The 26,383-nt window shown below is 50.0% G+C and overlaps 1 protein-coding gene across 4 annotated transcripts; it reads left to right on the top strand.

Annotated features, from left to right (window-relative positions):
* The first annotated feature begins 1,731 nt into the window (after nt 1-1,731).
* Nucleotides 1,732-25,568, top strand: ESPL1 (extra spindle pole bodies like 1, separase). Of its 4 annotated transcripts, none has more exons than XM_032348363.1 (31): nt 1,732-1,893; nt 2,389-2,481; nt 2,649-3,707; nt 4,000-4,104; nt 4,270-4,390; nt 7,375-7,511; nt 8,416-8,609; nt 9,119-9,358; nt 9,580-9,724; nt 9,831-9,969; nt 10,176-10,315; nt 12,301-12,435; nt 14,424-14,543; nt 15,030-15,201; nt 15,606-15,734; nt 15,868-16,024; nt 16,527-16,636; nt 17,835-18,826; nt 19,243-19,585; nt 19,797-19,958; nt 20,604-20,817; nt 20,921-21,111; nt 21,893-22,020; nt 22,156-22,278; nt 23,420-23,575; nt 23,685-23,855; nt 23,981-24,085; nt 24,248-24,363; nt 24,531-24,614; nt 24,782-24,946; nt 25,205-25,568. In XM_032348363.1, exons 2-31 carry the CDS (start codon nt 2,401-2,403, stop codon nt 25,404-25,406), a joined length of 6,336 nt encoding a protein of 2,111 aa, XP_032204254.1. In that variant the 5' UTR covers nt 1,732-1,893; nt 2,389-2,400; the 3' UTR covers nt 25,407-25,568. The 4 variants fall into 4 exon arrangements, with proteins under 4 accessions (XP_032204254.1, XP_032204255.1, XP_032204257.1 ...); XM_032348364.1 differs by having other exon boundaries at nt 1,732-1,881; nt 25,205-25,406; XM_032348366.1 differs by having other exon boundaries at nt 24,790-24,946; nt 25,205-25,319.
* The last annotated feature ends 815 nt before the right edge of the window (nt 25,569-26,383 follow it).

Here is a 26,383-nt window from a genome sequence, read left to right on the forward strand (position 1 = left end):
TAACAAATCTTTTTTGAAAATTGAATCAAAGTGTTGAATCATTCTCTTCTGCAACTTTTTTTTTTTTAACATAACAGTATATCTCATTTTTCTCTCTTTAAAACAGCTGACATCCTCAGGAAGCCTATACAGTTATTCATGTATCTCTGACACCTTTGTATGTCGGTACATACAAGACATAATTTTTAATGGCTGCGAAGCACTGTTAGAACCTTTGGAAAGCTTTTCAAGGCTATTCTATCTGAGGACAGCAGAATCCCTGGGAAGCAGTGAGGCTTGATGTTACTATCCTCATTTGACAGATAATATATGGAACGGGTACTAGAATCCAGCCCCTCTGTCCAACCTCAAATTCAAAGTTCTCTCCACTTTCCTGTGCTCTTTATAAGCTTGGGTTTCAGGTGAGGGACTGAATTTTGTGACTCAGGTTCATACTGGTCAGCATGTATCAATCTCTTATACTTAAGGAACTTCCTACTTTCTGTAAGAAGTATTAGAGGAATAAAAAAGGATAAATTCTTTGCCTTTAAGGAGTTTAGAATCAAGTAGATGTAATAAATACATAGGAAAAAAGTCCTAGAACACTCACTACACAACGCGTAAATAAGCACGAAGTGCTAAGGTGTAAGCAGAAGAAATGAGTAGTGTGAAAATTAATGTGTTTATTCATCATTCACAAAGACCTCTGTTTGGTCCCTTACCCTACGAAAATTATGTATGTAATGTTTATAACATACATTTGCACCGGCCTTATTATCATTCCAGCACTGAGATTCTCTGGTGATGTTCTTGTCTTTATTTTTTAAAATAGTCTTCTCTGCTCCATTCTGAGCTCCTAAAAGAGGTTGATGATGATGAAGAAAGACGATGATTGGGGTGCCCACTGGCTCAGTCAAAAGATCATGCCACTCTTGATATTGGTGTCCTGAGTTCAAGTGTCACATTGGGTGTAGCGATTACTTAAATAAATAAATAGGAAGGAAGGAAGGAAAAGGAAGGAGGGAGGGAGGGATAAGGATGAATTATCCAATAGAATTCAGGAAAAAGTGAACTGAAAGACCTGAATTTTTGAACTGAATTCTTTGGCGGAGGAAGGAAAGAAACAGCGCTAACTGAATCTGCATGTTTGGGGAAATAGTACTTACAAACGTAGGCCATTAAGCACTGTGAAATATCCCAGTGAATGAGTTTTCCTGGTTCTTCCTCCCTCCCCTCTACCCTCCATCCCCCATCAAGAGCGCTAGACCCTCCGTCTTCCTTATACGATCCAGTTGATAGAGCTGATATAAAGAGCAAGGCTGGAAGGCAGAGAGCTAGAAGTCGCCGTGATACTCCTGTCAGTACCCTCAGAAAATTATATTTTAAAAAAATTCCAGGAAAGGCTACGCCCTATTTTCCCAGTAACCCAAAATGCGTGAATTCCAAGCAAGTTCTTTTTGTCGTCTTGCCTATTTCTCTTCTCTTGAAATTTAAACTTTCTGAGCGCTGAAGATAAAGAAGAGCCTTAAGAAGGTACAGGGGTGGCCCTCCCGATAGCTACTAAGCGACGGATAGGTGAGATCTCTGGCTTGGCCAGAAAAAGTGGGGAAACCCACGCCCCCAAAAGGCCTTAACGCCCACAGCAGCACGACCCCGCCCCCGGCGTCACGTGACAGGACTGCACAGAGGGTAAACTACAACTCCCACAGCACCGCGCGGCACGCCGGCGTTACAAAGCTCTCGCTGATTGGTGACTGGACATATTTGAAAGGCGGGGGCTGGCGCGGAAAACGAAGGTTGCATCTTGGATCCTTGCGGAGTACTCATACTGGCGACTGAGTCCTGGACCTGGGAAGGAAGCGACCTCTGGGGCAATAAGGCCTGAGGGACTCGTAAACGTGTGTACGTGCCAAGGTGAGGTGGGGAGGGTCTCCGGCGCTGACTTGAGGGAAAGGCGGAGGCGGCTCTGCGAGAGAAAGTTGGGAGAACTCAGGACGTCTTGGTGGGCGCAGAACTCGGTGGAGGCCTCAGGTGTGGGGCGTTGGGGTGGTGGGATGGGTAGTGAAACCTGGGATCAACCCGGAGGAAGGAAAGGCGGAAGCGTCAGTTTATAACGGGAGCCCACTGTCCTGGCATGGTGTTTTTTTTCCCCGAGAGGATTTTTCCTTTTTTTTTTTTTTTTTTTTTTTTTAAAGTAACCTCCACACCCATGGTGGGACTTTCCAAGTCCAGACCCCCGAGATAAAGAATCATATGTTCCACCAACTGAGCAGTCAGGCGGCCCCTCCCGATAGGATTCTGATGGGATTCTTTGGCCTCCTTCTGCAGCCTTCAAGCCCTTCTCCTGTCCTCCATTTAACTCCATTTACAATCTTCTCCGCCTTCTCTAATCCTTCTCCTTTCCCCCAGCCCTCCAACGCCATGAGGAGCTTCAAAGGAATCAACTTTGGGACCTTGCTAAGCAACCCGAAGGAGGCTGAAGAATTGCTGCCTGACTTCAAGGTAGGGGTGATGTCTAGTTCTGGATACACCTGGCTTCTCAAGATGAGCTCTTTTGGTTTTGTCTTATTTAAGAGATAGGTTAATAGGAGATCCTCTCCTGAGCAACCTCATTTCTAGTTTTCTTTCACTATCTTGGTAGTCCCAATCACATCTTCCTCTCCTCTTAGGAGTTCCTGTCCAAGCTTCCAACTGGTTCACCTGGCTGCCGATCTGATGCCGAGAGGAGACAAGCTTGTGATGCCATCTTGAGGGCTTGCAACCAGCAGCTGATGGCCAAGCTGGCTTGCCCTCAGCACCTGGGGAGCCTGCTGGAACTGGCAGAGTTGGCTTGCAATGGCTACTTGGTGTTCACCCCTCAGCGCTCACCTCTCTACCTGGAACGAATTCTCTTCATCTTTCTGCGGAACATTGCCACCCAGGGAATCCCAGACGCCACACTCCGATTCGCTCAGCCCCTCCATACCTGTTTGGTGCAGTGCTCCCGCCAAGCTGCTCCCCAGGACTACGAGGCTGTGGCTCGGGGCAGCTTTTCTCTGCTTTGGAAGGTGGCAGAAGCCCTGGAGGAACGGCAAGCTGCACTTTCAGCTCGGCTGAAGGCCTTGAGCTTTCTAGTGCTCTTAGAGGATGAAAGTACCCCTTGTGAGGTTCCCCACTTTGCTTCTCCAACAGCTTGTCGAGTGGTGGCTGCCAATCAGCTATTCGATGCTACTGGGCATGGTCTGAATGAAGCAGATGCTGATTTTCTCGGTGACCTGCTCTCCAGGCATGTGATCAAAGCCTTGGTGGGTGAGGGAGGGTGTTCTCCTGGTGCTCTTTCTCCCCAGAGGGCCCTCTGTCTCTTGGAACTCACCCTGGAACACTGCCGTCGCCTCTGCTGGAGCTGCCACCATACCAGGGCCACCAGGGTAGTGGAGAAGGCCCATGATTACCTAAGGAACACCAGTCTGACCACCAGCCTCCAGTTATGCCAGCTTGGAGTTCAACTGCTACAGATTGGGGAGGGAGGATCTCGGGCACTGGCCAAGCTTCTGATCGAGGCATCGGCTCTCCTGAACGACAGTGTGGAGGCACCGTCACCCCCACTGCGGGCTTTGTATGATAGCTGCCAGTTCTTCCTCTCTGGCCTGGAGCGAGGCATCAAGAGGCGCTACAGACCTGATGCTGTTCTGGGCCTCTTTGCTTTTCTCAGAGGCTACTTCTCCCTCCTCCAGCAGCTGCAGGATGGGGTGAGTTAAAGACCTAGAGGTAGGGTGGGAATGTGGTTCTGCAGCCTGGCAGTCTAAGGTCTTCGGTAATATCTGAAAGCCCTAGCTCCCTCTTTGGTAATTCACTTTCTGGATTATGCCTAGCCCACCCCACCCACCAGCAGCCTAGTCTACCCTGAGAGGGCAGTGGCCCTTCTTATATTCCTCTTTTCTACTCCCTGGGCTGAGTCTGCTCTCTGGGACACTGGGCCAGTCTTCAGCTTGGAGCTCACGCTTTACCTCAGCTGCTCAAACTAACGCCTTTCTTCCTCAGGTCTGTGGGGACGCCTCCCAGCAGCAGCAGTCTTTAGTTCAGATGCATTTTCAGGGACTTCACCTCTACACTGCGGTGGTTTATGACTTTGCACAAGGCTGTCAGGTACAGTCTGAGAATCCAAACTCCTGGACAGGCCTGGGGTCTGGGGTTGCTCCTCTGCTTGGTAGACCTTTGAGATGGCTTTGGCTTTGGGCTTGGGGTGGGGTAGATGTCAGCTTAGACCCAACTCTTTCTCCTCTCATCTGCAAACCCTTGTTGTCCCTTCAGGTAGCTGATAGGGCCGACCTGGCCCAGCTAGTGGAAAGTTGCAAATCTGCTGTGGTCTGGATGCTGGAGGCCTTAAAGGGCCTGTCAGGCCAAGAGCTGACTGACTATCTGGGCATGACCGGTTAGTACCTGGGGTCCCGAGGCGGGGGGGTGGGGTGGGGTGGTCATCACTCACTAGGCCAACACAGGGCACTTGCTGGATGGTTCTGACTATCGTGGGGGCTCCTTATGGCTTAAGGAGGACTGAAAAAAAAATGTAAGCCCAAGTGAGCCTATGTTTAACAGCAGTAGAGAAGTAATGAGGCTAACTTATAATAGCGGATGTAAGTTTTTCCCCATTGACTTTGAAATATGATTTGGTGTTTCTTTCATGAAAATGTTTATACCTGATATGCAACTTTATGACCTTTCTTCTGTTTAAAAAAAAATTTTTTTTTTTAAAGATTTTATTTGGGGAGCCTGGGTGGCTCAGTGGATTAAGCCTCTGCCTTCAGCTCAGGTCATGATCCCAGGGTCCTGGGATCGAGCCCCACATCAGGCTCTCTCGCTCAGCGGGGAGCCTCCTTCCCTCTCTCTCTCTGCCTACTTGTGATCTCTCTCTGTCTGTCAAATAAATAAATAAAATCTTTTTTTTTTTTTAAAGATTTTATTTATTTATTTGACAGACAGAGATCACAAGTAGGCAGAGAGGCAGGCAAAGAGAGAGGAAGGGAAGCAGGCTCCCTACTGAGCAGAGAGCCCAACGCAGGGCTCAATCCCAGCACCCTGGGGTCACGACCCGAGCTGAAGGCAAAGGCTTTAACCCACTGAGCCACCCAGGTGCCCCTCTTCTGTTTAAATTTTAAAGAACGTTTGTAACTTATTTTTTTTAAGAACCATGTAAAAATGCTTTAAAAATTAAATTGCACAAGAAGGCCTGTAGTTGAAAGTCCCTTTCCCACTCCTAATTCTGATTACCAAGTTCACCTCCACAGAGGTAACAAATATTAATTTTTTAGGTGTCGTTTTAGAGATACCATGTATATGTAAAACAATTCGCGTATTTCTCTTCACCCTTTTGACTGAAATGTACAGACAAAAGTACTAAGATCATAAATATATGGTTTGATGGATTTTTTACAAAGTAAACATTCTTTGTAACCAACATTTAGGTCAAGTAAGAACAAGACTTAGGGGCACCTGGGTGGCTCAGTGGATTAAAGCCTCTGCCTTCGGCTCAGGTCATGATCTCAGGGTCTTGGGATCAAACCCCGAATCAGGCTCTCTGCTCAGCAGGGAGCCTATTTCCTCCTCTCTCTCTGCCTGCCTCTCTGTCTACTTATGATCTCTGTCTGTCAAATAAATAAATAAATTAAATCTTTAAAAAAAAAAAAGTAAGAACAAGACTTAGAAGTTTTCCCCTCATTTTACAAAAACCATGGCCCTTTAAGTTATACAAACCCAGTGAGTTCTGTCATTGGAAGATTTTGGAGAACTTTTCATATTCATGCATTCAGTGGTTGAACCTACCCACTGAGATGAAAATATGATTAGGAGTCACGAAAACTACTAGCATGAAAATTCTTCCCAGAATATTAAAGACTGAATTTTTTCCCAACCATCCATGTTGACAGCCAAGAAGCTGTATAAACTCAAATTTAGGAAAATTTTATTCATTCAACAAATATCTGTTGAGTACCTACCATGTACTAAGCACTGTCCTAGTACTTGGGTGTATCAGTAAACAAAACAAAGATCCCTCCTCATCGAGCCATATTCCAGTTGGGGGAGAATGATAATAAGCAATAGGATAATTGAATTATCAATATGTTGGAAAATGATAAGAAATATGGGGGGAAAGGAAGAGTACAGCAGGATAAGAAAGGGAATTAGGAGTGCAGGGTGGGTGAGCTGGCAAGTTACCATTTAATATAAGGTGGTCACAGGGCCCAGGCCTGGGTGGCACAGTGGGTTAATCATCCAACTCCTGGTTTTGGCTCAGGTCCAGGTCTCACAGTGATGAGATTGAGCCCCATGTCGGGCTCCACGCTCAGTGCAGTCTGCTTGAGATTCTCTCCTCACTCTGCCCCTTCCACTCATGCTTTTTCTCTCTCTACAATAAATAAATAAATAAATCTTTAAAAAAAATCAGATAGGGGGGTGCCTGGGTGGCTCAGTGGGTTAAGCCTCTGACTTCTGCTTGGGTCATGATCCCAGGGTCCTGGGATCTAGCCCCACATGGGGCTCTCTGCTTGGCAGGGAGCCTGCTTCCCCCTCTCCCTCTGCCTGCCTCTCTGCCTACTTGTGATCTATCTCTCTCTGTGTCAAATAAATAAATAATCTTTTAAAAATTATTAAAAAAAAAATAGGGTAGTCAGAATAGGCCTCACTGAGAGGGTGACATGAGCAAAACTTGGAGGATGTGATGAAGTTGGCCATGTAGACGCCTGGGAAAGGACATCCCTGGCAGAAAAAATAGCCAGTGCCAAAGCCCTAAGGCAGGAGCTGTTCTGGTGTGTGCAAGGAATAGCAAGGAGCCTACTAGGGTGGCTTCTGTGGAAGGAGGTAAGGGACAGGCCAGAGTGTTTCCCCAAAATTGCTGCCCTTTGGGGCAAGATAAATACAAAAATTGGTATGTGAATTGAGATGGGCCCTGTGTTGGGCCCTTTTATTTTTATTTTATTTTATTTTTTTTTAAATTTTTATTTATTTATTTGACAGAGAGAGATCACAAGTAGGCAGAGAGGCAGGAAGAGAGAGAGGAGGAAGCAGGCTCCCTGCTGAGCAGAGAGCCTGATGTGGGGCTCGATCCCAGGACCCTGGGATCATGACCTGAGCTGAAGGCAGAGGCTTAACCCACTGAGCCACCCAGGCGCCCCATGGGCCCTTTTAATAAATAAGCACCGAGGGCTGGCTGGTGTGGGTTTGCCTTACCAGAACGGACCTCATGGGCCTATTTGGAGCAGGAAGGGGAGAGCTGCCCCTTTCTCATCCCCCAGCAAGAGGGGTTCCTCTTTGATCTGGAAGCTGCTGAGCCGACCCCAGGTTGAGCTTCTCTCTACCATCTCTCCAACAGAAAAGCCAGTGAGAACTCTTCGGCTGCTAACTATTCTCTCTCTCCCGCAGCCTCTTACACCAGTAACTTGGCCTACAGCTTCTACAGTCATAAGCTGTACGCCGAGGCCTGTGCCATCTCTGAGCCCTTCTGTCAGCACCTGGGCTTGGCGAAGCCAGCCACCTATCCCAAGGTGCCTCCTGAGAAGGTACGAGGGCAGGAAGGGCTGTTAATGTTGGTGACCTGAGCAACATGAAAGATCCTGGCCGGGGCATTGTCTTGTAGTAGGGACCAGTACTTGGGGCAGTGTTCCCCACTTGTACTGTTATTAATTGTACTGTTATTAATTTCTTTGCATTGTCCTACCCTTTTATATTTAGCCATGTCCCAGGCTGGTGGTTCTCAACCTGGTTTCACACTAGAATCACTTGAAATTTTTCAGAGTTCCCCTGTGAGGTCCTTTAAGTAGCCAGAGTGAGACCACTGCCAGGATACCCGCGAAATGATGGGTTGACTGGGATTGGTAGGTGCCATAGGGGGTGGAGGGCCTTGGGTTTCATCCTGAGTGAGGCTGAGGAGCCTCTCAAGGATGGAAGGGAAGGCGTGATACCAGATTGGCAGTTGGAGTTTCTCCGGCATCACTGTGGTGAATGAACAGAGTGCAAGGATGATGCTGGGCCCCCGCGCCCCTCTAGCGGCCCAGGCAGGGAAGGGTGGGTATCTGACCAAAGCAGCTTCCTGAGGGATGGGGAGATGTGGATGGGTACAAGAAGTCCAGGAGTAATCTGGCAAGTGACTGGCTGTGAGGGAGGGAGAGAAGTCAACAGTGGCCTGGCATTTCTGACCGAGGAGAAGGCGCTGACTTGCTGGGAGAGGGCTTACAGGCAGAGGAGCAGAGCTTCAGGGCTGTGGACATAAGTATGTGGCGGGTGTGGATTGAAGCTTCTGGTTGGGAGTCCTGGACATTTAGGGCTTGGGTGTCTTCTGCCTCTGGGCCGGGGCTGGGGCCCAAGGCCCACCTTGTGGTGTGTGTACCAGTGTGGGCACATACCCACTGTTAAAGACTCATGGGTCCCTCGCCGCAGTTTGGTCTGTTTGCTTTCTCTGGCCAGTTGCACCGGTGCTTCCGGCTACATGGAGAGAGTTTGAAGAAACTGGGTAAACAGGCCCAGGGCTGCAAGATGGTAAGTTTATGGCTGACAGCCCTACAGCCCTGTGGCTCCCAGCACATGGCTGAGCCAGTCACCTTCTGGGTTCGGGTCAAGATGGACGCAGCCAAAGCAGGAGACAAGGAGCTGCAGCTGAGGTGAGTGGGTGGGGAGAGAGGCAACTGTGTTTGCTCCCTGGCTAAGGATGGCAGTTGGTATATGTGGTTTCGGTCAGCCTTCCATCTGAAAAGGCACTGACTCCTGCTGTCAGTGTTGCTTGTCAGGTGCCTACTATAGGCCAGCAGCTATGCTGGGTACTAGGGAAGCAGGGGCAACAGGCAGCGCTCTTTCTTTCAGGACTGGAAACTTTTTTTTTTTTTTTTTTTTTAATTTATTTGAGAGAGAGAGAGCATGAGAGAGGAGAAGGTCAGAGGGAGAAGCAGACTCCCCATGGAGCTGGGAGCCAGATGTGGAACTTGATCCCGGGACTTTGGGATCATGACCTGAGCCAAAGGCAGTTGCTTAACCAGCTGAGCCACCCAGGCACCCTCAGGACTGAAAACTTAGCAAATCTCTCAGCAAGCCAAGGCTGGGGCTCCTTGGTATGGGGCAGAGGGTCCATGTGTCATGGGCTCCCTGACCTGGTGCTGGGCCTGCTTTCTCTCAGGACTCTTCGAGACAGCCTGAGCAGCTGGGACCCAGAGACCCTGGTGTTCCTGCTGAGGGAGGAGCTGCAGGCCTATAAGGCTATGCGAGCAGACACGGGGCAGGAGCGGTTCAATGTCATCTGTGACCTGTTGGAACTGAGCCCTGAGGAGACACCAGTGGGAGCCTGGGCTCGAGCCACCCACCTGGTCGAACTCGCTCAGGTGCTCTGCTACCACGACTTTGCCCAGCAGACCAACTGGTGAGGAAGAATAGTCGGGGATGCCACTCCTGCTCCTTGCCCTAGGTCCTCTGACCCTCTTCAGAGGCTGTTGCCCTCGCTGTGTCCCTGAGCATCCCCTGCAGTTTGTGGCCGCAGGAGCTCCATCAGAGGGTGGGGCTGGCTGTCCTGCAGAAGGCCCTTCTCAGGATGCTGGGCAGCTATCTGTCATGGGCCCAGCTTCTGTGCCCTTCTCCCTCCAGCTCAGCCCTGGATGCTGTCCAGGAAGCCCTGCAGCTTCTGGAGTCTGTGAGGCCTGAGCCCCAGGCCAAGGATCAGCTTCTGGATGATAAGGCCCAGGCCCTGCTATGGCTCTACATCTGTACTCTGGAGGCCAAGATGCAGGAAGTAAGTGTGGCTGCTGTGTATGCAGAACTTGGTCCAGGGAGAATGTGCCCCAGGCTCACACTGAGCGGACGCCTGCCCTGTTCTTTATCCTCATCTCCCCATCCAGGGTATCGAGCGGGATCGGAGAGCCCAGGCCCCTAATCACCTGGAGGAATTTGAAGTCAATGACCTGAACTATGAAGATAAACTGCAGGAAGATCGCTTCCTGTACAGTAACATCGCCTTCAACCTCGCGGCCGACGCTGGTAAGGGCTGGGAATGCAGTGTGGGGGGTTAGGGTCTCCCCGGTGGCTTCCCCGGAGCAGATTGGGGACCCAGAGTGCGGGAGAGGTGGGTCCATAGAGTGGGAGGGTGGACACAGAGGGAGAGGGTGGACTGAATGAAGAAGGCTGCATTCTCCCCAGATAGCCCACACTGAGAGAATGGCTGGTCCCTTTCTTCTGACTTCTAGCTCAGTCCAAATGCCTGGACCAAGCCCTGGCCCTTTGGAAGGAGGTGCTTACTAAGACACAGGCGCCCGCCGTCCGGTGTCTCCAGCAGACAGTGACCTCCCTGCAGACCCTAGCAGCCCTCTATCAGCTGTCGGCAAAGGTAACCAGGCAGGGTTATGTGGCCCAGAAGCCTAGCTCCTTCCCCTTCTTTGGCCTGCGAATCTGCTGAGAAGCCATGGAACGCGGTGCGGGCTCTACCACCAGCCTCCCTAAGTTGAAATCCAAGCTCCATCCTTTATTAGTAACTCGCCTTGGCAAGTGATTTAACTTCCTAAGCCCAGTTTCCTTATCTCTAAAACAAGGACAATAATAGTACTATACCATGGCGTCATCAGCACTCAGTGAGATGACATGTGTTGTGCCTGAGCCAAATCGTCAAGTGTCAGCAATAACTATTGTTAATTCTTAGATAGTTTGAGACCTGTATGCTCAGAAACATACAGAGACACCAAGAGGCCCAATTTTATACTTTTACTTCCTGAAGCTCCTTGCTGGCCGCCACATTAGAGAACATCCGAAAAAGGACATGACACATAAAGGACCTTTGTTCCTGCGGCCATTAGGCCATATTTCTAGCATGAGGACTGGGGGAAGCTGTCTCAGCCCTGGACCTGAGTGTTTGCTCTATGGCATTCCTGTAATGGGAACTCAGACAAGCAGCTGAGCCCGTGTCAGTCATAGTCTCTTAGGCTGTCATCATCGAGAAAATTCAGGTTAGAGACCCTACGAAGATTAAATGAGTTGATGAACATGAACCTCTTTTTTTTGACAATTTGATATTTTTATTATGACTCTACTTTTAAAGTTTCTTTTTTTCTTTTAAAGATTTTATTTACTTGGTAGAGACACAGCGAGAGAGGGAACACAAGCAGGGGGAGTGGGAGAGGGAGAAGCAAGCTTCCTGCCAAGCAGGGGGCTTGATCCCAGGACCCTGGTATCATGACCCATGCAAAAGGCAGAGCCCAACAACTGTGCCACCCAGGCCCCCTACTTTTGAAGTTTCATTTCTGTTTTTTTTTTCTCAAGTTTATTTTTTTTGTAATCACTATACCCAATGTGGGGCTCAAACTCAGGACCCCAAGATCAAGAGTCCCATGTTCTTCCCACTGAGCAAGCTAGACACTCCTTCACATTTTTAATTTTTAAAATTTTTTTTAAATTTAAATTCAGTTAACTAACATACAGTGTATTATTAGTTTCAGAGGTAGAGTTTGGTGATTCATCAGTTGTATACACCACCCAGTGCTCATTACATCACGTGCCTATCACCTGGTCCACATCCCCCCACGCTCCACCCCTCCTGCAACCCTCAGTTCAGTTTCCTATAGTTAAAAGTCTCTTGAGGTTTGTCTCCCTCTCTGATTTCATCTTATCAAACTTGTTTTAATTGAAGTATAACAGACATAGAATACTATATTAGTTTCAGGGGCGCCTGGGTGGCTCAGTTGGTTAAGCGACTGCCTTTGGCTCAGGTCATGATCCCGGAGTCCCAGGATCGAGTCCCACATTGGGCTCCCAGCTCCATGGGAAGTTTGCTTCTCCCTCTGACCTTCCCCCTCTCATGCTCTCTCTCACTCTCTCACTCTCAAATAAATAAATAAAATCTTTAAAAAAAAAAAAATACTATATTAGTTTCAGGGGCACAACACAGCAGTTTGGCAATTCCACACCTTACTCAGTCCTTACCACGATGAGCGTAGTGACCATACAACGTTATCACGTTATTGACTATTCCCTACGCCATATTTTATAACTGGAAGTTTGTACCTCTTGATCCCCTTCACCCATTCTGCCCATCCCCTCCCCAGGTAAACCTCTCCGCATGGTGCCTAGCCCAGAGTAAGCTTCCAATAAATCCTAGCCATTGATGCTCCCTGGCACCTACGTTTTCAGACAGGAGGGTAGATGGTAGGCTCCCTCATTCCTCTCTTCTCCCATTCCTTGAGGGTGGCTGGCAGTTGCTCTGTCTGGAGCCACACTCCATCTAGGTTCTGAGGTCTCCAAGGGCTGGGGAGCCGAGGTCTGGTATGGTCTAGATGGAGGTTTGAGCAGGAGTGGGTAAAATTCCCGCTCCTTGATGACCAGCCCCTGCAGGCTCTAGAGGTCCTCCTGCTTGTACGGATCGTCTCCCAGAGATTGGAGGACCATGCGAAGGCCACTGCTGCCTCCTGCCACACCGCCCAGCTGCTGCTGACCCTTGGCTGTCCCCACTATGCCCAGGTGAGTGCCCAGCCAGCCAAGCCTGGAGCTGCAGGGGAGAACCGGCCTTAGTGATGCATCTTTTCCCGAAGAAGATAAGATACCAAATGGGCATCTTCCCTGCCTTCAACCGCCACATCCTGCTGGAGGATCGTAAAGTGTGGAGTGGTTGGGAGGCAGCTGTGGGAAGAGGAAGCGCCTTTCCTTCTCATTGCAAAACCATTGTTCGCTAAGTCTTACAGATCCTGCCCCAGGAATAGGCCGCTAATCCTGTATTTTCCCACCACTTGCCCTGGTTGCCATTTCTCTGCTTGCTTAGGACTATGCTGATGCCCAGCTGGTTTCCCTGCCCCCCAGCTTCTCCCTTCTGCACTTTGTCTCCTAAATTTCTGCTAACATGATCTTTTTAGATCTGGTCTTGTCTTTCTGCATCAGGATTTCACTGTTTTTCCATTACCTGAAGGATGCTGTCTAAACTCCTTGCTTGGTATCACACATCTTCTATATTCTAGCTCACTTTTCCTCACTACCACCCCCCCCCACACACACTGGAACTTAATGTCTATCCACACGAGTTACTTTACAGTGTTGTACATGCCTCCTGTCTTTGGTTGTCTTAGTCCTTCCACCCTAAGTATACTTCCCCTACTCCCCTTTTTTTTATTCAGCCAACTTCTACTTTCTTTTCAAGGCCTAGTTCAACTGTCCCCTCCTTCATGGAGTATTTTATATGTACTCTTCTTCAAGGGCAGAATCCCTTACATTCCCTGGGTCCCCATACCACTAATGACGTCGTGTCCTGATTACAAAAGGCGGGCCTGCATCCCTACTGCGCTGCAGGGTATTGGATTGAAAGTCCTACTTCTTTTTTTTTTTTTTTTTTTTTTTCATTTTATTTTATTTTATTTATTTATTTTTTTTTAAGATTTTATTTATTTATTTGATTTAGAGACAGTGAGAGAGAGCATGAGCGAGGAGAAGGTCAGAGAGCGAAACAGACTCCCCATGGAGCTGGGAGCCTGATGCGAGACTCGATCCCGGGACTCCGGGACCGTGACCTGAGCCGAAGGCAGTCGTCCAACCAACTGAGCCACCCAGGCGTCCCTTTTTTTTCATTTTAAAAAAAATTTTTTTAGTGGTGGAAGTGGCAGAGGGAGAGAGAATCTTAAGCAGGTTCCACACCCAGTGAGGGGCCCAATGCGGGTCTTGATCTCAAGATCCTGAAATCATGACCTGAGATGAAATCAAGAGTAGGATGCTTAACTGGCTGAGCCATCCAGGTGCCCCTTTAATTTTAATTTTAATTTTTTTTAAAGATTTTATTTGTTTATTTGACAGAGAGAGAGATCACAAGTAGGCAGAGAGGCAGGCAGAGAGCCCAATGCGGGACTCGATCCCAGGACCCTGAGATCATGACCTGAGCCAAAGACAGAGGCTTTAACCCACTGAGCCACCCAGGCGCCCCTAATTTTTTATTTTTAAGTAATGTCTCCTGGGGCTCGAACTCGCAACCCCAGATCAAGAGTCGTACACTCCACCAACTGAGCCAGCCAGGCGTCCTAAGTCCTGCTTACTTCTTATTCAGCTATGTCTTTCTAGCATAGTGGTTAACCAAAAGATACTAACTGAACATTTTAGTGAATGAATAACTCTTTTTTTTTAAGATTTCATTTATTTATTTGACAGGGAGAGAGATCACAAGTAGGCAGAGAGACAGGTAGAGGGGGAGGGGGAAGCAGGCTCCCCGATGAGCAGAGAACCTGATGCAGGCCTCGATTCCAGGACCCTGAGATCATGACCTGAGCCGAAGGCAGAGGCTTAACCCACTGAACCACCCAGGCGCCCCTGAATGAATAACTCTTATGTAGATTATAATATTTGAAATAATTTCCTATTCCGTCACATGTGTTCTGCATCTCACTTGCAAGTGCTTTAACCCACTTTAATTTGAAAAGCCTGGCTGCCTCTCTTTATCAGCATGCTCACACACCCCATGATTGTTTCCTTAGCTACACCTTGAAGAGGCAGACTCAAGCCTGAAACTTCTCGATCACACCACTGACACGTACCTGCTCCTTTCACTGACCTGTGACCTACTTCGAAGTCAACTCTACTGTGTTCACCAGAAGGTATTTCTCAGTTTCTTAATCCCCAAAGTCCCCAGGTATTGGAAGGATTTTTGGAGATTTCCCTGGAGCTAGGAAGAATATTCCTGACCTAGAGAAGCAGTGCTGTTTCCTAGCCTTTCCCTCTCCAATGAAATGTCACCAGTGCTCCTCTAGAAGAGGAGAGGAGAATGTCCTTCCCATTCTTTCCCAGTCTCCTCAGTCACACAATCTAGTCCTGTGACTAGAAACCAGGATGACAATGACCTTGGGAAGACACTGGAGCCCTAGAGTAGAAATCAACTAGGATGCCTAAGACCTGAGTTTTCTCACAAACCAACTGTGTGAACTTGGCCAAGTTTTATGTCCTGTCAGGCTACAGTTTTCTCCACATCTTTGATCATTCTCAAAAGCCAGGCCTGGCCCAGAGGATCTGCAGGGGCATTTTAAGTTCTGAATTGCTGACCTGAATTCACTCATCACTTTCCTCCGGCCCTCCTCATCTCCCAGGTGACTGAGGGTGCCTCTCTGTTGCTGTCTGTGCTTCGGGACCCTACCCTCCAGAGGTCATCCAAGGCCTGGTATTTGCTTCGTGTCCAGGCCCTGCAACTGGTGGCATTCTACCTTAGCCTCTCGTCAGACAGCCTCTCAGCCTCCCTGAGGGAGCAGCTCTGTGCCCAAGGTGAAAAAATAGAGAGGATGATGGCCCTTTGTGATCCCCTTTGGTGGCCTGTCCATTCTCGGCTCTTCTCAAGCCCTTGTCACCTCTGGTGTTCCACCTGTGTGAACTAGCCTACCCAGAGGTTGCCTGGGGTAGGCCTAGGGTAGCATATGAGTTTCTGTTTGCCTTCTCCCTGACTGACCGCTCTGTACCTGACTAGAATGCTGTTCTGACAAGGATTCTGAGGCCCTGTGTGGTCTGAGGGAAAGAGTTCTATGACTGAGTCCCTCTGCTGCCTTAGGCACAGAAGGAGGAGTGGCAGCAGGCTTGGCATTTGGTACCTTAGAAGGTGAAAGTGGTAACAGTTGTGGCTGCCTCATCTCCCTTCTTGTTCCCCCACCCCCGCCACCCCTTCCTCCCCACAGGCTGGCAGACACCAGAGATCGCCCTCATCGACTCCCATAAGCTCCTCCGAAGCATTATCCTCCTCCTCATGGGCAGTGATGTGCTCTCGATTCAGAAGGCAGCTGTGGAGACGCCATTTCTGGACTCTGGTGAGTCTGAGGCAGAGAGTAAGGCCCCGTGGGCAGGAGCAGGCTAGATGGAGGGAGGTTCGGCCAGTTTTGCTTCCAAAGGGGCCGGGCTGCAACTGAGTGACGATGGCCTTGTCTCTCTCCTTTGCGGCAGGTGAAAATCTGGTACAAAAATGGCAGGTTCTGACAGAGGTGCTGAGCTGCTCAGAGAAGTTGGTCTCCCACCTGGGCCGTCTGGGCAGTGTGAGCGAAGCCAAGGCCTTTTGCTTGGAGGCCCTGAAACTCACGACGAAGCTGCAGCTGCCACGCCAGTGAGTACAGGCAGGAGGAAGCCAAGTCCAGAGCCCAGGTGCCTGCACGCTGGGCCTTGGGCTTCCAGACTTTTCCACAGGTTAATGTGTTCTCTTGGGACGGGTTGGGAGAGTACGTTCCATGGTAAGGAAGTGGGATGTGCTGAGTTAACCAAGGCTAGACATTTTTATTTCCTATAAGATTTCTTAGGTCTTTCAGTGTGCTCATAAGCATTTTAACTCAACAAAAGAGAGATCCAGTGTACGTGTCTCCCTAAATCCCTTTGCCCACAAAATCCTTTTTTTTTTCCCCTGGGAAATCCTGTCCTTGTATGCAAGGATGACTTGGGATGCAAAAGCAGTATAGAGGGTTTTCCTCGGGGAGCCTCGAATTCAGCCGGAGGCAGGAGAGGCCTTTCAGAGGCTAGGAGACTGCCAGGGCTGTGCCTGCCAGAGAGGCCAAAAGACAGACTCTGGGAAAACAAAGGCTTACACATTGGTTGTCATCTCTTCCCCCAACAAGGTGTACTCTGTTCCTGGTGCTGAAAGCGGAACTGGAGCTGGCGCGAAATGACATTGACCTCTGCCAGTCGGACCTGCAGCAAGTTCTGTTCCTGCTCGAGTCTTGCACAGGTGAGCCGCCATGCCCCCACCCCACCCCCCGCACCCACAGGTGGTGGCGAGACGGCCCCACACACTGCAACACGCTTTTGTATGTTTTAGTGTGGTGCCCTTCGAAATCGGAGTTTTACTTCCGGTTCTCTGGGCAAAGCTCCTTCTATATCACTCAGATCGCTGGTTTCCCTCTTTCAGATGACTTGTCCACAACTAACCCTACCTGCCTCTAGTTTTCAGTGCTAATACATTTTGGCTACTTGCACTTACTTAGTTTTTAATTTTTTAAATTTTTTACTTTTAAGTGGGTTCTTCACCCATCTTGGGGCTCGAACTCACAACCACAAGATTAAGAGTCTCATGCTACACCGACTGAGCAAGCCAGGTGCTGCTACCTATTTAAATTTAATTCACATAAAATTTAAAATTCATTTCCCTATCACTGGCCACATTTTGTATGCTCAGTAGCCACGTGGGGCTAGTGGCTACTCTGTTGGACAACACAAATATAGAGGCTTCGGGAGAGCTTAAGTTAATAGTCTATGGAACATTTTTTCTTTCTTTTTTTTTTTTAAGATTTTATTTATTTATTTGACAGAGATCACGAGTAGTTAGATAAGCAGACAGAGAGAGAGGAAGGGAAGCAGGCTCCCTGCTGAGCAGAGAGCCCGATTCGGGGCTCGATCCCAGGACCCCTGGATCATGACCTGAGCTGAAGGCAGAGGCTCCAATCCACTGAGCCACCCAGGTGCCCCTGGAACATTTTTTCTTATCAGCCACTTTTACCTCTAGTATTTCATGGACCCACACAAAACCCTGGAAAGTCAGGTGGCCACATAGATTTTCTTTCATTTGTAAAATGAGGAAGTCGGTAAATTCAGTGTTTGGGGCCAGATCATGGGCCTAGCTAGGGACAGGAGCCAGGACTGAGACACAGACCTCCTGGTGCCGGCCTGCTGTCCTGAGCCATGCAGCCATCTCAGCTGCAGATATGGGGGCTTTGTGGGTTGTGTTAATCCTCCTTGGAATGGGAAGAAAACATTAGGGATTTTATCGAGAAAATAACAAGCTGTGTTAATATTTAGTATGTTCATAGAGTAATACATACAAGTAACATACAGTAACACCTATATGAGGGAGTTGGGCCCAGGGATAGATCAGGAAGTACTCGGCAGCACCTCTCCCAGTTTTGTAATTCTGGTTGCACTCTCCCCAGAGTTTGTTGGACCAGCCCAGGGCCTGGACTCTGTGAAGAAGGTCCATCTGCAGAAGGGCAAGCAGTGGGCCCGGGTCCATCGTCCACGGGAGCTTCCAGAAGAGGAGCCCTTCCTAAGAGGCCCAGCTCTGGAGTTGGTAGCCACTGTACCCAAGGAGCCTGGCCCTATAGCCCCTTCCACTAACTCTTCCCCTCAACTGAAAATGAAGCCCCAGCCCAGCCCCGGCTTCCTGACACACCTGCCCACGTGTGACTGCATGCTGTGTGCCAGCCCCATCCTCTCCGCAGTCTGTCTGCGCTGGGCATTGGTCACAGCAGGGGTGAGGCTGGCCACGGGCCATGAGGCCCAGGGTCTGGATCTGCTGCAGGTCGTGCTGGAGGGTTGCCCTGCAGCCACTGATCGCCTCACCCGAGCTCTACAAACTTCCTTGAATCACACGGCGCACCTCTCCCCTGCCCCGAGGATCCTGGATGAGATCTTGGCTCAGGCCTACACACAGCTGGCCCTGGAGGGCCTGAGCCAGCCATCAAACAAGAGCCTGGGGAAGGTCCTGGAGTCAGGGCTGAAGTTTGTGGCAGCGCGGGTCCCCTACCTGGAGCCCTGGCGAGCCAGCCTGCTCTTGATTCGGGCCCTGGCAAAGCTGGCTGGCCTCGGTTCCTGCACTGCCCAACTCTTTGCAAGCTCCTGGGGCTGGCAGCCACCACCTGTAAAACCCTCCCCAGGCTCAGAGCCTTCAAAGCCTCGGAGCCAGAAACATTCTGGAAGAGGGCGTCAACGGGCAACCTCTTCTTCTACCCCATCCCTCCATAATACCTCTCTGAAAGGTCTGGAAGGTGGAGGACTGCCCTGTACACCTAAGCCCCCAGGCCAGGTCAGGCCAGCAGGCCCTCGTGTCCCTTTCACTGTGTTTGAAGAAATCCTCACTACAAAGCCTGAGGCTGAGGTTCCCAAGGCCCCGAGGGTACAACAGAGGGTCCAGACGCGCCTCAAGGTGAGATGGAACTGTGGCTGGGTGCTGGTGGTGTCAGGTGGGGTTGTTCTGGAGAGTTCTGCAGAGTAGGTGTCTGTGGAATGGCTTCCCAGGGCCTGCAGGGACCTTTAGCTCTACTGCAGCAGGATCCCTATGTCTTCCAGAGAGAGCCAGGTCTATCTTTGTTTCAGACAGAGGGAGCTGTCCTTAACACAGTGGTTCCTTTCCCTTTTCATCCTTCCCCCTTATCTTTTGTTCCCTCCTCTGTCTCCTTCTATACCCAAGAGTCCCTGCCCTTGATGGAGTGTGGTGGGTTTAAGGGGGAGAGGTTAATTTCTAATCTTCCCCCAAGGCCTCTGTGAATGTGCCTCTGCAGTGCCACCTGCTGGCAGATGTCTTGTCACTAACACCTCCCTCCACTTTCCCACCCATCCCAGGTGAACTTCAGTGATGACAGTGACTTGGAAGACCCTGTCTCAGTTGAGGCACGACTTGCAGAGGAGTCCAAGAGACGCAGCGCTGCTTCCCGGGGCCGGGGCCGGGGCCGGGCGAGGAAAGGCTCAGGCTCGAAGACTGTTTCGGTGGCAGCCCCAGATAGTGGCTCCAGGCAACCTGGCTTCGGTGGCCGGAGCCGGAGGGCCAAGAAAGTGACATCAGTACATTGTGAGGAGCTGGGCTCTGAGATCATGAGGACCATCCCCGAGGAGGAAATGACTGACGATGAGATGGAAATGAGCTTTGAGATCCTCAGGGGCTCTGACGAGGAAGACTCCACCTCCGGTATTAGGGTAACGGTGGGAGGGAGAAGCTGCATGCGTTTTTGGGGTGTTGCCCCAGGACCAAAGCACAAGAAATAATGGGGGCCAAAGATAGTACAGAAATAAAGTTTTTTTTTTTTTTTTTTTTTTTTTCCTGGCTCTGGGACTGGATTCTAGAAAGAACAAAGGGAAGGGCAGAAGGAAGGAACATTAAAAAAATGTTGTCTCCTCAGGCGGGAAGGCACCAGCTCCAGGACCTGGTACTGCCATAGGAGAATGTGAGGTGTTGAGACGTGATTCCAGCAAAGAGGAGCTGCCCATCCCATGCCCAGAAAAGGAGAGAGACAAGGACCTTGGTCCTCGGGTCCGACTCCCCTCAGCCCCTGCATCCATTGGTGAATATCCTGACCACTTGGGTCTGCTCACTTGGAGAGGGCGAGGCTAGATCTCTCTCTCTCTCGCTCTTTTTTTTTAATAAGGAGTTTATTTATTTGAGAGCAAGAGAGAGCATGAGTAGAGGGAATGGGCAGAGGGAAAGGGAGAAGTAGACTCCCTGCTGACCAGAGAGCTCAATGCGGGGCCCCATCCAAGGACCCTGAGATCATGACCCTGAGATGACCATGACCTGAGCCGAAGGCAGACACCCATCTGACTGAGTCACCCAGGAGCCCAGCCTCTTGGTCTCTTGATATTGATGCCCTCCTAGCCTGTCCATCATTTTGTCTTTGGATCCCCACCTAGATCTGGTCACCTTTGAACCAAGGTTAAGATTCCCAGCACTCTCTCCACTAGCTGTGTGCAAGTCACTCAGCCTCTCTGAGCTTCTGTTTGCTTATCTGTAAAACCGGGTTTGGGAGGATGCAGTGAGTTGATGTAAGTTGCGTAAGTCCCACTTGGCACATTGCTCTTCGTAAATGATAGCTTTTATTTTCCAAGTGGGAGAGGAGGTCAGGCCTTGGAAACCTGGAACTTTCGTGAAAAGTTCTACCAGCTAAGAAGTATGGGACTCATCCATAGCAAGTATCTTCACCTTCCTCTAGGTCTGTCTACCCTGAATTCCATCTTGGACTTACTGACCACTGCTTTCCGTGGCGTTAGTCACTGCCCTCCTAGTGGGCTCTATGCTCACCTCTGCCGCTTCCTGGCTTTGTGCTTGGGCCAACGGGATCCCTATGCTACTGCCTGCCTTGTCACTGAGTCTGTGTCCATCACCTGTCGCCACCAGCTGCTCACCCACCTCCACAGGCAGCTCAGGTGAGTGGCCACAATCCCTGAGGCCCATGCCTCAGGGGCAGACTGAAGGGAGAGTCCAGATTTTTAAAGGAGGGAAACTCACCCCCACTTGCATTGTCCGCAGGAAGGCCCAGAATCACCAGGGATCACTCAAAATGGCAGACCAGCTGCAGAGGCTAAGCCTTCAGGAGAGACCTGGAGATGTCCCCCTGGCCCGCATCCAGCACCTCTTTTCCTTCCAGGCTGCAGGATCTGCTCCATTCCCTGAGCTGGAGAAGGAGAGTTTCCAGGAGCGCCTGGCTCTGATCCCCAGTGGTACAGTAGCAGGCTCCGGTGGCTCTTCTGTCCTTGTCTGCATCTTCTCACTAAGGAGTTAGGTGGAGAACTTTAAGGCATTAGTTAACATAGATTTCTGTCACCTTTACGGAAGGACATGTCATACTTTTTCACTGAGTAGTCATTTTGTTACTCTCACCAAAGAGAACTACCCTAAATCTGGAAGTCTTTTTTCTTTCCCTATTTTTTTTTTTGTTGTTGTTGTTGAAGATTTTATTTATTTATCTGAGAGAGTCAGAGATAGCCACAGAGAGCACAAGTAGGGAGGGGTGGGAGAAGCAGGCTCTCAGCTGAGCGGGGAGCCCAATGAGGAACTTGATCCTAGGACAGATCCTGGGATTATGAACTCCCTTCAGCAGATGCATAACCAATAACCAACTGAGCCACCCAGGCGCCCCCCTGCCCTTTTTAAAATTTAAACCTCAACTTTGAGTTACTAGCAGGTTCAGTGTCTTTCCTCAGGGGTAAGTTCAGGTGTCCGGAGACTCACTATGCTAACATGAAGCCCGTTAACGGATGATTTGAGTGCCTCCCTCTGTGTAGGAACTTCTGTTTCTGTCAGGGCCACAAAGAAGTACAAGATGTGTTCTCTGTCCACAGGGTGCTGTTAGGGCAAGGGAGAGCACCTTGAACTCTAGTGAGAAGATAAGATTTCTTGGAGTTGGAGTTGTCCTGAGTGATAGATGGGAACTGAGTGTAGAAGACAGACGGGAATTCCTTGTAAGAGCTGAAATGATCCTGGGTATGCTCTGTGTGTCAGGAGTAACCGTGTGTGTGTTGGCTCTGGCGACGCTCCAGCCTGGAACTGTGGGCGACACCCTCCTGCTGACCCGGCTGGAAAAAGACAGTCCCCCAGTCACTGTGCAGATCCCCACTGCCCAGAACAAGGTAGGTTTGTCGGGCCAGCAAGCAAAGTTGGGCTTGGGTAGGCTTCTGGTGAAGCTACTCTGATTCTGGGGCTGGGGGATGGAGAAATGGTGAGCGTGTGGACCGGCAGAAAGCTCACAGTCCCATCTCCCAAAGCTTCCTCTGAGTTCAGCCCTGAAAGAGTTTGACGCCATCCAGAAGGAGCAGAAAGAGAACAGCAGCTGTACCGACAAGCGAGAGTGGTGGACAGGACGGCTAGAACTGGACCATAGGATGGAGGTGTGTGTCCCCGGGGTGGGGTAGGGTCAGGCCTGCCCTGGGAGTGACCCTGGGGTATCAGTGTCTTCTCTTTCACGGGTCGCAGGCCAGTGCTGTGTGTTACCTCAAATCCTTTCAGGAAATATAGGAGTAAAAAACTTTTTAATATTTTAAGAAAAAAAATTTTTTTTTTTTTAGATTTTATGTATTTATTTGACAGACAGAGATCACAAGTAGGCAGAGAGGCAGGTAGAGGAGGAAGCAGGCTCCTGCTGAGCAGAGAGCCCGATGCGGGGCTCAATCCCAGGACCCTGGGATCATGACCTGAGCCAGAGGCAGAGGCTTTAACCCACTGAGCCACCCAGGCACCCCAAGAAAAAATTTTTTAATTAAAAATTTTTTTTTTTTAAATGATGTTACCTGGGGCGCCTGGGTGGCTCAGTGGGTTAAAGTCTCTGCCTTCAGCTCAGGTCATGATCCCAGGGTCCTGGGATGGAGCCCCACATCAGGCTGTCTGCTGAGCAGGGAGCCTGCTTCCCCCTTTCTCTCTGCCTACTTGTGATCTCTGTCTGTCAAATAAATAAATAAAATCTTAAAAAAAAAAAAAAATGATGTCTCCTGGGGAAGACTTTCAACAAGAGCCAAAAACCTGAAGATGTTATGGCAACAGAATGTGTAAAGATACATACAAGGAAAGGGACTTAAGCCCAAGAATCGGCTTCCTGCGTTTAGCTTTCATCACCTACCTATTTGTATTTGTCAAAACATAGTGATATGTACTAAATCATCTTACAGTCTCAGCAAATGAAAAATGTTTCTAGCTTATTGCCTTTTTTTTTATTATTTTTTAAGAGAGGAATAGAAAGAGGAGGGGGAGGGGGCAGAGGGAGAAGGAGAGAGAGAGAGAGAGAGAGAATCTGAAGAAAGCTCCAGGCCCAGCACAGAGCCTAACATGGGGCTCCATCTCCTGAAATCAAGAGTCAGATGCTTAACCCACTGAGCCACCGAGACATCCCTCTAGCTTCTTGCCTTTTAACTGGCAGGAAGATATATAAGGCAAATATATTAGAAAACCCATTTCCCCATGTCCAAAATGTTGGTGCCTATGGGCGAGAAACTCAGCTCCCCTCTCGGACTGAAGGTTCTGTTCTTCCTTATTCAGGTTCTCATCACTTCCCTAGAGAAACATGTGTTGGGCTGCTGGCGGGGACTGTTGCTGCCATCCAGTGAGGACCCTGGCCCTGCCCAGGAGGCCTCCCGCCTCCAACAGCTGCTGCAGGAATGTGGTTGGAAATATCCCGACCCAACTCTGCTGAAAGTGAGTTGAGAAATCAGGGAAAGGGGAGGAAGTTGGACTTAATTCTTTCCTCTGGCCACTGAGTGGAGATGGGAGCTCTGGCCCTCCTCGACCGCTCTTGCCCTTCTAGATCGTGCTAAGTGGCACCAGTACCCTCACTGCTCAGGACATTCAGACCCTGGCCTATGGGCTGTGCCCAGCAAGGCCAGAACGAGCCCAGGAGCTTCTGAGTGAGGCAGCAGGACGTCTGCAGGGTCAGATAGTCCCAAGCAATAGGCACCTTGTCTTAGTGCTGGACAAGGTAAGGAGCTAGGGGCTGGAGGGGCGGTGTCTGGTGGGCGGTAGGCAGCAACTCACCCCCATGCCCCCTCTGATGCTCATGTATGCCTGGCTGGGGACAGTAAGCCCAGTGTGCTTTTTGCCCAGGACCTGCAAAAGCTGCCTTGGGAGAACATGCCCAGCCTCCGAGCACTGCCTGTCACTCGGCTGCCCTCCTTCCGCTTCCTGCTCAGCTACTCCATCACTAAAGAGGTGGGGTTCAGGGACTGGGGAATGGTTGTTGATTGGTGGAGATCTGGAAGACAAGAGAGGGTCTCGGGGGACTGATGGCTTCTTCGTGGAAAGGGGTTTGGAGTTTGTGGAAGCTTGGGCCCTCTGGCCAGACCAGGATCCTGATCACCAGTGTCTTCTCAGTCTGGGGCCTCATCGGTGCTAAGCCAAGGGGTAGATCCACGCAATACCTTCTATGTCCTGAACCCGCACAATAACCTGTCAAGCACAGAGGAGCAATTTCGAGCCCATTTTAGCAGGTCAGTGGGGTAAAAGTAAGAAAGGGGTGGGGGAGGGTAGAGACCACAGAAGAGGTTAACATGTCCTTTCCTGCAGAATCAAATGGTGCGACCCACCTTCTCTCTAGGATTCCCTTTGCCCTCTTTGCCAGCTGACCCCAGTTCTTACTCCTACCTTCTCCCTGCAGTGAAGCTGGATGGAAAGGAGTGGTTGGAGAAGTGCCAACTCCAGAACAAGCTCAGGCAGCATTGACGGAACATGATTTATATATGTGAGTGCTTTAGGCGGTGAGGTGGGGAGATGGACGGGCCTGAAAGAGGGCATCACCATAGTTTGCTTTGGGGCTTTAAAGCGACTGGCTGACTTGGGACAGCTCTGGAGACATGGCAGAGGCCAGGTGCTGCTAGGTCAGACTCCTCTCACGTCCCTCTGCCTTAGCTATGCAGGGCACGGGGCTGGAGCCCGCTTCCTGGATGGACAGGCCGTCCTCCGGCTGAGCTGCAGGGCAGTGGCCTTGCTCTTCGGCTGCAGCAGCGCAGCCCTGGCTGTGCATGGGAGGCTGGAAGGGGCTGGCATCGTGCTCAAGTATATCATGGCTGGCTGGTGAGTCCTGAGTGCCCATCCTTGCTCCCACCCAGGTTCTTTCCCCGCCCATTTTGTTCTCCAACTTCCTCCTCTTCTAGTTCCCTGGCATGCCTGGGTCGTTAATCTTTGTCCTCTTCTGCCCCACCTCCTGGAACCATGGACCAGGGCACTTCCCTCTGGCTCACTTCTCTTTCCTCACCACTCCTGCCAGTCATGTCTGCCTATGCATTCTGTTTTAAAGCTCTCACTTTGTAGTTCTTCCTTCTCTTTTCCCAGTCCCCTGTTTCTGGGTAACCTCTGGGATGTGACTGACCGTGACATCGACCGGTACACAGAGGCCCTGCTACAGGGCTGGCTTGGAGCGGGCCCAGGAGCCCCCCTTCTCTACTACGTCAACCAGGCCCGCCAGGCTCCCCGACTGAAGTACCTTATTGGGGCTGCACCTGTGGCATATGGCTTGCCTGTCTGCCTGCGATGACCCCTTAAAGCTGTCCTAGCGCCAATGGAAGCCATGTGACTGTTCTACCTCCTATTGGATTTAACCCTTAGGATAAATATTTTAAGTGATTTTTCCCAGTGTTTTATATGAAGGCTTTCCCTTTGATTTAACCTTGATATAATAAAGATGTACTTAAACCCATTTTGTGTGGTTCATCTGAGAACATCTGAAGACAATTATTGCCTCCTTCCACTATGTGGTACTATAAAGTGGTGAGAAGAGCTTGCAGAGTTCAAGTGCTCTCTCTCTCTAATAAAATATTTTTTTTAACTTTTTTTTTTTTGAAATTTTATTTATTTATTTGATACAGATCACAGGTAGAGAGGCAGGCTGGGGTTGGCGGGGGCGGGGGGGGGGCGGGTTGCGGGTGGCGGGGAGCCAACTCCCGCTGAGCAGAGAGCCCCTTGCGGGCCTCCCAGAACCCTGAGATCATGACCTGAGCCAAAGGCAGAGGCTTAACCCACAGAGCCACACAGGCACCCCTCTCTAATAAAATCTTAAAAAAAAAAAAAAAAAGAGGCCACTGTTCTCTCCCCATATATGCCTGTTAAACTCTTCAGGGTCGTGAACTTTAGCAGCAGATTCTGTTGTTTATGTACGGTTTTTCTCTCCCCAACCAGACTTAAATTCCTTGGAAGCACATTATCTTACACTCTCGTGTTATCCCTCACATCTAACACACGGTAAAACAGTTTTGATTAATAAGCCTTGTGTCGTACTTGGCTGATAACGTGACTCCTTACCGTTCTCTCCACCACCAGACTTTTCCGCTGTGTGATCCCAAAGCACCACGTTCATGATGCTACGGACCCGTGAATTTCACAGGCTTTTTCCTTGCCTGCGATTCATTAGGACTATACCATCCGCACAGGGTAGCATACATCACTTTGCAATATCGTGGTTATGAACTGGGTATTTCTAAGATTTTTAAGCTCCCTGAGGGTAGGAGTCCTGTT

This window comes from Mustela erminea, chromosome 6 (genome assembly GCF_009829155.1).
Source record: "Mustela erminea isolate mMusErm1 chromosome 6, mMusErm1.Pri, whole genome shotgun sequence".
Lineage (NCBI taxonomy): Eukaryota > Metazoa > Chordata > Mammalia > Carnivora > Mustelidae > Mustela > Mustela erminea.